This window comes from Lepisosteus platostomus, chromosome 26 (assembly GCF_059453375.1).
Source record: "Lepisosteus platostomus isolate fLepPlt1 chromosome 26, fLepPlt1.hap1, whole genome shotgun sequence".
Classification (NCBI taxonomy): Eukaryota; Metazoa; Chordata; class Actinopteri; order Semionotiformes; family Lepisosteidae; genus Lepisosteus; species Lepisosteus platostomus.
This window is the reverse complement of record NC_142636.1, coordinates 5,931,403-5,942,109: the sequence shown is the minus strand read 5'-3', so window position 1 is coordinate 5,942,109 and position 10,707 is coordinate 5,931,403. Positions and strand designations below refer to the sequence as shown.

At 44.9% G+C, this 10,707-nt stretch overlaps 1 protein-coding gene across 3 annotated transcripts; it reads left to right on the top strand.

Annotated features, from left to right (window-relative positions):
- Window positions 1-698: 698 nt before the first annotated feature.
- On the top strand, window positions 699-4,635 carry LOC148639815 (maestro heat-like repeat-containing protein family member 1). Of its 3 annotated transcripts, none has more exons than XM_088620272.1 (5): window positions 800-848; window positions 1,052-1,171; window positions 1,949-2,071; window positions 2,303-2,382; window positions 3,989-4,635. In XM_088620272.1, exons 1-5 carry the CDS (start codon window positions 828-830, stop codon window positions 4,023-4,025), a joined length of 381 nt encoding a protein of 126 aa, XP_088476398.1. In that variant the 5' UTR covers window positions 800-827; the 3' UTR covers window positions 4,026-4,635. The 3 variants fall into 3 exon arrangements, with proteins under 3 accessions (XP_088476396.1, XP_088476398.1, XP_088476397.1); XM_088620271.1 differs by having other exon boundaries at window positions 1,901-2,071; XM_088620270.1 differs by lacking the exon at window positions 3,989-4,635 and having other exon boundaries at window positions 699-848; window positions 1,901-2,071; window positions 2,303-2,605.
- Window positions 4,636-10,707: the final 6,072 nt, after the last annotated feature.

The window sequence follows — 10,707 nt, the reverse complement described above, 5'->3', positions numbered from 1 at the left end:
TGTCCAACTGAGCAATCTTGCTTTCATAAAATATACCAACATTTTAATGACTGATGATTAACATGCTGTAATACACAGTTCAAAATTAAAGGCTCAAATGCTGTACATGAGAGGTTAAGCTCCCCCTGGCGGTTTTACAAGGCGACGCCGGATAGTTAGTCACGTGACACACGTGAACCGCGTGATACCCCGGTGGGCGTGTCGCGGTATGCTGCGAAATACCTCACCCATTTTGAATGGCTGCATCTGTATGTTCCTCTTCTCATGCAAAATGTGAGCTGCTGTACTGAATAGACGCTCGCTGTCCACACTCATACAAGGAGCGCCAAGGCAGACCTGAGCTGCTTCAGCCAAGGCAGGGAAACGGCTTGGATTGCTCTTCCAGAAAGCCATTGGCTCTGCGCTTCTTGGGATGAGTTGCTGACTGAGGTGGAGATTAATCTCTGATGCTGTTGAGTCATTCCTGTCCCGACCATCGGTTTTATCTTCATTCAGAATCTCCTCACATGTCGCCTGCAGAGATCCTGCCCGTAGTTCTTTCGGCTGTCTTGCAGTGCCTGCTGTAAGGCTCCAGTGTTTTAAGTGTTGCCGTTATTGATGGCTGAGCGAGAGTCGGTTTGCGAGTCGCTGCAGCTCTTGCACTTGCTAATTGTTCACACTCTGCGTATTCTTTTTGGTGTTGAGTTCTCAAATCTCTGATGAGGTTCATGGTGTTGAACGTTTTAGCTGGTGATCCCCCACGAGTGACTTCTTTTGCACATGTATTGCAAACTGCCAATTTTTCGTCTTTTGTAGAAGTGTGGAAAAACTGCCAGACCGGCGAGGACATGTTGCTACTGTATGTTCAGGTAATGTCGGAAATGTAGTCATTGCAAAATTGTTTCAGTTTAGAAAACACCAATCGAGTCATTTGGAGTGAAAATTGGCTGATATCTATCGGCGGCCGATCGATTGGAGCATCCCTGTCCACGGCTAACATGTCCTCTCAGTGCAGCTGTACAGAGCAGCCTCCTGAGCTCAGTGCTCACTGTCCTCTTCTCCGGTGTCACAGGCCTTCCTGTACCAGTGTGTCGGTGCGGCTGCCCAGCACCTCTCTCAGCAGGAGACTGTGAAACAAGCGCTTCAGGACAGTGTGAAAGAAGCAGGGTTTGAGAATCCTGTGCAGAGAGAGGTGAGGTGATCTGTTCCCACTCCTCACACAGACTCAGGACTTCTACTGCTGTTGACGACAGCCATGAAAACTGTAATCTCAGCGATTCCTTTCTACACGACAGATGGACAGACGGTGAGCAAGTATGAGGACAGATGGCCAGATTTTCAAAGCACTTTTCCCTAGAGAAGCATTTTCCACCTTCTTCAGAAAGTCACTGACTGTAGAGATATGTCATCCTAGAAACGGACAACATATGAATGGAAAGTAAACGTTAAACCAGTGTTCTAACTGCTTTATCCAGTGCAGGTCATGTACTGCCTGAGCCTATCCCAGCAAGCAACAGCACAAGGCGGGGTACACCCCGGGCGGGACGCTAGTCCTTCACAGGGCACACAGACACTCACACCAGGCTAATGTTACCACAGGCCAGTTAACCTACCAGTATGTCGCTGGACTGTGGGAGTAAACTGGAGCACCTGGAGGAAACCCAGGGAGAACACGCAAACTCCACACAGCAATCAACCCAGGACTTGAGCTAAACTAGTTTTACTGGTCATTTGACCACAAGAGAGGAAGGAAATTTAAAGATCACAGTTAAGGTTTTGTGTTTAAATTTGTTATTAAGAACAGAAGAGCTCATAGTGTGAGCCTCACAACTGCTTTCTGCAGACTTGACTAACCTGCTGGTACATTCTGTAAGGTGTGTGCAGTCAGGATTTATTTCAGTGAGTTTTTCACTCCTTGCAGGGCCTGCCTGGGCTGTCAGTGAGTGAGCTGCTGTGTGTCCCCCTGCAGGAGCCCAGTGTCAGACTGAGCCTGTGCCGCAGTGTGGGCATGATGGTACAGGCAGTGCACAGCGCCAGTCCCTCTGGAGCTCCCAGCTTCCCTGCCAAGGCCGAGCTCCTGGCGACAATGATGGTCAGTGTGTCTGACGCAGCCGCCTGTCTGCTGTTTTCCCACACGGATGCTCTGACAGTCCTTACTGTCAGTAGAAATCAGAGGGGAGAGAGGTGCCCTCGCTCTCTTCCTCGCTGCAGCTGCACACAGTCTCGGGACTCTCAGCTGTGCCTCTAGATGAGCACAGGCCCTGTCCTGGTGTCTTTTGATGGAGGGAAGTGGGGTTTACATTTCTCTCCCATCTCTTCACAGGCGTTTGTTAAAAAGCAGCCCAGTGATGCCCTGAGCCGAGCTGTCTGTCTGCAGGCCCTGCGCGCCTGTTCCACACTGCGGTACTGTTTCCTGATGAAACTGCCTTCACTGCTTCCATTTCTTCACAATTACATTTTTAAGTGTGTTTGAGGCAGATGGGCATTATGTTTGATGCAATAAGATAGATTAGACTTTATTGATCCTGAATGGAAATTGATGTGTTACAGCAGACCAAGAGAAGCAAAACAAAAACAGACATTAGGTGGACGAGAAATTAGTTATAAATAAATATAAAAAAAAATAAATAAAAATAAATACATAGGTGTGTGCAAAATATGATTATAGTCACTGTAAAAACAATAAAATATGTGCAAAATGTGCATAGGTATATACAGATTGAGTGTCCAAAAAGTACAATGGAGCAACATGCTGTCCATAGACGAGCAAATGAAGGGCTAACAGTCCCAGCCTAGGGGAGCGTTATACACCCTGACAGCCGCCGAGAGGAAAGACCTGCGGAGACGTTCCCTTGAACACTGTAGCTGGAGCAGTCTGTTGCTAAAAGTGCTCCGCTGCCCAGTAACAGTCCCATGAAGCGGATGAGAGGCGTTGTTCATGATGGCTGTGAGCTTGGTCAGCATTCTCCTCTCAGCCACCAGCTCCAGGGTGACAGCCCCAACACAGAGCCAGCCTTCTTGATGACTTTATTGAGCCTATTTGCATCTCTTGTCATGATGCTGCTACCCCACCATACAACAGTGTAGAAGATGGCCGCTGCCACCACTGATTCATAAAAAACGTGTAACAGTGTTCCACACACACCAAAGGACCTGAGAGTCAGCTCTGGCCTTTCTTGTACAGGGCGTCAGTGTTACCAGACTACTCCAGCTTATTATCCAGGTGTACCCCTAAGTACTTGTAGGACTGCACCCCTTCTATGGCCTCACCCTGGATGGAAACAGGGTTCAGCAGAGACTTATTCCTTCGAAAGTCCAGGACCATTTCTTTGGTCTTGCTGGTGTTTAGCTGGAGATGGTTAAGATGACACCACTCCAAAATGTTGGTAATCAAGCTCCTATATTCCTCCTCCCTCCCCTCTCTAATACACCCCACAATTGCAGAGTCATCTGAAAACTTCTACAGATGACATGCCTCAGAGTTGTACCTGAAGTCAGAGGTGTAAAAGGTGAACAGGAATGGAGCAAGGACAGTCCCCTGTGGAGCCCCAGTACTGCTAACAATCTGTTCGGACACACAGCTCTGTAGCCGTACATACTGTGGCCTGCAGGTCAGATAGTCTATAATCCAGGACACCAGGGGAGTGTCCACCTGCGCCGCCCTTAGCTTGTCTCTCAGTAAAGGTGGATGGATGGTGTTAAAGGCACTGGAGAAGTCAAAGAACATAACTCTCACAAAGCTCCCCGTCTTCTCCACTATAAGTGCAATTTCCTAACATCAATAAGTGGTGCATCAACTGCAGTACTCCTAAGTCTAAAACAATACATTCAAAATATATGATGTGATGTATTTTCAGACCTTTATATTGGCTTCTATAGGACAGGCCTGTGGTCATGCTTTTTCTAAAAGAGTTATAGTGACAGGTTGTATAGTTCCATCTGTTTAAATCATGATGAGTCTTGAGGAAGAGCTGCTAACGGTGTCCTGTTGTTCCTTGTCCCACTGTAGCTGCAGCCCAGAGCACCCTGCAGTGCAGAGCACCTGACTCGTGTGCTTGTGGAGGATGTGCTGCCACTGCCTCTGCAGGATCCCAGAGGCTCTGAGCTCCAGGTAGGACTGCTAGACTCAGCCGCTGGTGTTGGGTACAGGCGGCAGACGGTGTCTTAAGAATAGCTGCTCTTGCATTGTGGAACCTGTGAAAATTCACAATGGCTGTACATCCTTTGGCAGAGCACAATCCCTGACACGTGTGCTGTATCCTTTTCTTAAAAATGACTGATTTCCAAGGTTTGGAAAAGGAGACATTAATTTGGACAACATATGGAAATCTTAGTATCAGAATAATACTGACCCAGTGAAGTTCACTGCACACAAATGTATTGGTGTTAAACAGAAATACACTGGTGCTGATCTCCTCTATGTTTCCGAAATCATCCTCCTGAAAAACGCCGGGTTGTTACTCATGTTGGTCTGAGACAGCAGTTGGCAAGGTGTCAGAAAGTGGCTCAGCCAGTCAAGCTGAAATCTACCAGTGTCAAGATAACAGAAGGAGGCAGAGTTCATTTCCAATTTGTGATTTCAGTTAGAGTGCGGTTCATATGTATGTAATATTTAAATGATTGATTAAAGATTTGCCATTTGTGCCTGATCACACACACGTGAACACAGTCGACTGGTCCCTGCAGCTCACCTTCACAAACAGAGTGTGATGAGACTGTCAGCAGGGGAGAGCTCTCATGATGGTGTAATATTTCCATCCAGTCCTCAGTGTTGTCTGTTGGGTTGAGCTTATATGGACGTGATTTATACTCATGAACAATAAGTCTTCACAACAGACTTGTCTTTTAAATTCGACAGTTCATTGCAGAGCATCAATGTCGATAAGCAGGCAAGCATAAAAACAGAATTACAGAACCAAACTAAGCTTGACAGTGACACATTGATGACAGAAAGGGTGCAAACGATATTTATAGTTACAGTCAAACCTCAATCCTGCTGGGCAAGCTGATCAGAATTCTCCAGATAAGGTTTATAAAAATGTTGGAAAAAATAATACTACCTAACAGAAAAATGTTATAATTAACCAGATATTTTTTTTTGCTAGAAATAATTTGAGTAATCTAGTTTCTGGGAAAATATATTTAGCCACAGCTAAAAATATGAGTAAATTAGAAAAATGTTAACAATGTAAAATACAGACTAGGTATTGCTGTATTCTAGCTTTAGTCATCAGTTCAATATATCTGAGGAACAAAAGCAGCACAAACTACTTTCTGTGGCACAAATCACATTGTTAATACAGCTCATCATACTGGAACTCAGCGTTAAAAGAAACTCACACTCTGTTCACAGGTAGGGCTGTGATTCCTTGTGACTGGAGCGGTTTTTTACTGTGTAGGCTACTCGGAGTGCTTGCAATAAGGAAAGTGGTGTCTTAAGTGTGTGAATCGTTACTTTCAGTAACTGGCACCTCCTCAAACAGAAATGACTTAGGCAAAAGCTGTCCTATATTCAATTTCAATTCAATTTAATTTATTTTTATATAGCGCCTTTCACAACACGGTTGGCCCAAGGCACTTAACAAAGCTGTGTGACAACACATGACGTTACAGCAGGGTGCGAATGATATCTTGGCATCAGGGGGAGCTCACCCCTGGTTTGGGGGGGGACGCATCACGTGTGAAAGGCCAGTCAACTAGCGCATACAAAGTGAGCACTGGATTATTTAGTTATAGTTTAACTGGAGTTACTCTTACCTTACAATAGAAGTGTCCACAGAGGTCTGGGCTCAGCTGTCTGTGGTGTCCGTCCTGTTGCCCATGAAGTGGACGAGCGCTGGCCTGCTTTACTCCAAGATGATACAAGAGGCAGGGATCGAATCTCTCCACAGGAGGTCCATTCCGATCAACAAAAAGAAGAGAGGAGAGGCTTCGTTTTCTCTTAGTGTCACTCAGGGCAGAGAACCCCCGCTCGCAGTCGGTTGAGGTGGTGAGGCACGTCCGGCCTGCTGTGGAGTTTTCCCAGCGTCTGTCCTGATGCTTTGCCTTGTAATTTCCAGTCGCGGAATTCCTCCACTGCCTCTCGGACGGGTGCGCCCAGTGCTTTAGCAAGCGCGCCAACTTCACTGTAAAGAATTAAGACATCACGATCCTGTGGCCAGAAGCCCTTATCCAGCGGTTTCAGCATCTGGACTAATTCAGAATCAGAGTCGCTTTGTAAGGCTACTGATCACAGACTGATAGAACTGGAGCCGGTTTATCTTTCCTGTACCCTCTGAGATTTCAACATCTTTAAACACGCCCAGTGACGAGTGCTGCTCGGCCTTCACTGCAGATTGACCGCCGGTGTCTTTCCTGGCTGTCAAGATATCGAAGGTCTGCTGAATGTGGCAACTGGAGTCCACCAGAGATGTGTCTGTGTTTTGGAGTTTCAGGGAGAGGCCCAGCAGCTCACGGAGAGCGTTATACATAGATGCCAAATCAGCAACAGATGAGGAGTTAGTGAGGTGTTTGTGTAGTCCCTTGTGTTTCTGTCTCTCAGTGGCACTGCGTGATGCATCCTCCCTCCCTTGCTCTTTTAAAATGGTGTGCTAATGCAGGGAAATATTTCCATACTGCTTTTACAGTATTAAAACTGCTTGCCACCCATCTAATATTCAAAATCTGGCCAGTTTTCATAATCTGCACATTTATATCGAGTATCCGAGCATTCTTAGTCGATTGGTGATAAAGTGAATATAGTTTTGCAATAAAGAATTCGAAATGGTTACACCCAGCCACTTCTTTGAGAGCGTCTTGTACTGCCAGTTCAAGGCGATGTGCCAGAAAGTGTATGGACTGCACTTTAGGAAAGTCACGCTTTAGTCTAGCAGTCAGTCCAGAGGATTTGCCAGTGAGCACTGCAGCCCCGTCAGTGGCTATGCTGATGAGATATTTCTTCAAGAACTCATTATCCAAACCCACGTTAATAAGGCTCCCTCTCAGGCAACTGTAGATTGATTCCGTGTCTGTGCCATCCGTCAGCTCTGTGATGTCTAAAAATACATTGTCCACATCCCCTTTCCCACTCTCATCACATCTCATGTATACGATGAGGTGAGCACGCCCGTGCACTGTGCTTTCATCAATAGTGAGGCTATTTTGTGACTTAAGTTCTTTTATACTCGACACAAGCTTGTTCTGCATTTGCTTTGCAATATGACGTATAATTTCAGCACAGGAATGGTCTGACTTATGTACAGTGCCTACTTTGGCACCATTAAGCTCGGGTTACATTATTGAAGGAGTGAACTTTTTATAAGTTAATCTTTCCTTGGACACCATATGGGCAGATCTGAATGAAACTGCGGTTTCTTGAATTAAATTTGCTTTAATTTCAAGTACCTTGTTTGGGAGAATTTCTTTTTGCTTCGTCTCTTCAATATCAACGGCCCTTTTATGTGATAAGCTACAGTATCACCGTGTTTATATATTTTTTTTCCGCAGCTGGTTCTGCAAAGGCCTACTTACATCTCCATGAATCCACTCCTCAGATAAATGCATGCCAAGTGCTTTTTCTGACAGCAGGAGACTCTTTGCATCTCTGCATGCTGTGCATCCCAAGTTTCTTTTCTTAACGAAAAGCCATGGGTTGCGTTTTTTCCACTCTGTCCACTGCTGACTGGTCCAGTTAGCCGGGAGATTGGTGGCGACTGGGGTCACAGAGGGATCAGCCTCTTCCTCTGGGGAGCTGGAGCTGTTGGTGGACGTATTTGGAGGGGCAGGCCAGGCAGGCAAGTCAGCATCTAAACTGTCTGACGAGCAACCGCTAGCAGCAACAGTCAGATCGCGCAGTTTGGGTTGTTTTGTGAACCCAAGATTAGCCAGTCAAGTTCCCTGTTTTCTCTTGGGCATTATCGACGTTTTTCAGTTTTCATCGTTTTAGCTTGTCCATTTGTCACGTGTAAAGGAACGTTGCCTACTTTTGTAACAGCACCACCATGACTTGATCGGTATTGTATTAAATTACTTAGCTATTTCTATGGCAGCAACACGCTCAGAACAGAAACGCAAATGTAGTCTATGCCGGAAAAAAGTGACCTATACTGTATAAATAGGACATTTTTTAATTGACAGTTTCCGTATTTTAGAGACCCCCAAAATTTCGCAAATGGTCTCTTCAGGGAAGCTCGTGCCTTATTCAGGTAAGCTAAGCTCCCCCTAGCTCCCCCGTAATTCGTGTTACAGTACAGAAAGAGAAGAGGCCAAAACACAACAGAGGAGAGGAACCCAAAACTCCTCAGTAAGGAGAAGAAAAACCTCTGGGGGTCCAAGTGTGTAGTATTAAACCTTCCATCATGTCCCTCTGTGTGACAGTACTCCATGCAGATCCCTGTAGACCAGCAAATCCTCCCTAAACGATAGCTATACTCACGATGTCCCCCTTAGATCCATGGCAGTGATGCAGCATCCGACTCAGATGGTCCCCAGCCCGGGCGCCGTCCGGACATGTGGGGAGGAGAATAGGATAGTCTGGTCAGAACAGATGTATCTACCTGGTGGGCCAACACAGAGACACACAATGGCATGTACAGCAGCACCAGCAGCCATAGCTCCAGCGGGCTATGATGTAAGGTGTGAGTAGGCTGGGCTGAAGTCATAGGTTTTCAGTCGGGATTTAAGTCCTGAGATTGACTCGGCATCCCGTACGTAGGCTGGCAGACTGTTCCATAAACTAGGGGCCCTGTAGCTGAAGGCTTTACCTCCAGCTGTTATTTTATTAATATGTGGATTAAGAAGAAGACCTGCGTTCTGTGATCTAAATGGGCGACTTGGATTGTATACATTAATCAGCTCTATTAATCAGACAGGCACCTGACCTCTGAGAGCCTTATAAGTAAAGTAAAAGAATTTTGAAGTCTGTACCTGACAGGAAGCCAATGGAGAGAGCTAAGTATAGGTGTTGTCGTACTTTCTGCTCCTAGTACCAATTCTAGCTGGCTCGTTTTGAATTCGCTATAAGGTGTTGAAAGTGCGATAGGTGCTCCCTGATAGCAGGGCATTATAGTAATCTGATCTTCTGTATACAAAAGCATGTATTAGTTTTTCTGTCTTGAGTGGAGAGAAAATGCCTTAGTTTTGCAATGTTTCTTAACTGTAGGAAGCACGCCTTCGAAACTGTATTGACATGAGAGTTAAATGAGAGTCTTGTGTCTAAAATGATGCCTAGATTATGTGCCGAATCTTTGAGGCAAACTTTTAAACCCTCAGAGTTGAGTGCTGAGGTTATAGCAGTCGTATCTGCACTGTTGCCTCCAAACAGCAGAAGCTCAGTTTTATCAGAGTTGAGTGACAAAAGGTTTTCACATATCCAAGTCTTTAATTCATTGATGCAATTAGCTACAGTGACAATCGAGGAGATGGCTGATTATCACTCTCTACACCAGTTTGGAATAATTTTAGCCTCTTCTTCCTTACTTACTTTGAATTAGGGAGCTGCGCTGGACAGTTTTGCATTAACACTCCTGCAGTGACTGTGCCCTCATCTTTGATACATTAACTTGTTTTGGAAGTTGTTGTATCAGAAGCAACATTCGGCATAATAATGTAAGAAAATCCTGTTGAAAATCGGGTGCTTAACTATTAGGAACAAGTAAAGGTTTATTCCAGGCTGAAAAGAGAAGAAAAGAAACACAACGTTTTGAAGCTGTGAAGCCTTCTACAGGTGTCAATGAGCTATTAGTCTAGTAACAACGGCTCACCTAATCCAAACGTGGATTTGTGACAGATCAGTGAAATATTGTAAGAAGGTGGAGATGAACGGTTTGCTCTGTGTTTCCATTGGTGTCTGTGGTGACTTGGTCGAGGCATGACTGCGCACAGTATCTAAAGAGGGGGCGAGGCCATGGGGAGGTCAGTCCTGCTGGGATTCACTTTCGGGATTTATATTGCACTCAAGCCAGAGGGTTAAATCTCTCCGTGTGTAATTGACTTGATACACTCCAGTCACCTCCTTCAATCATTACTTATTTCATTTTATTTGAAGTATTACATATTAACTTATTTAATTCATGTTCATAAGTTTATTGTATTGTTTCAGTTCTGCAAAATAAAAATGTGCTTAAAATGTTTGACATGCACTTCAGTTCAATGAGAAATTTCAATACTAAAGGAACAACACAGTAGCTAACCAACAGTTAATAATAACCCAAAAGTTAACTCCAGGCAATAAAAAAGTTGTACTTCTTTTAAAGCATGTTCTATTGAATTTATGAGTATCATAAAACTATCTATATCGTAATATATATTGTTATGGTGCAAAATTAAAATCATGCTGGGCAAATGATTTTTTTAAGTTTTAAAAAAAGAAATCGAAAATACGATACAGTGAAGTGTCCCTGCTTGGGCCATTGCATGACTTTAAAAGCTGTAAAAAACGGGTTTCGATCATTAAGAAACGGGTGATCAGCTTAGAATGTTTGTGTACACTGTACGTTTTTTACTTTATAATTCAACCTTTAAAATAGTTGAATTTCATAAATGGAGTTTATAACGAAAGTACACGTTTCGTGCAGACAAAATCTCCTTCTCTTCTCTTCCTGTGGTGTGAAACAGATCAGCGGGTCCGTGTTCCCCAGTCAGGCTGGAGAACAGCGCCCCGCCCACTGCTTCCGTCACAGAGGGGGGCGGAGCCTAGCAGCACAGACTGAGCGCTAATGGCACCGATCGCGTCTGCATTCATAACTTAGT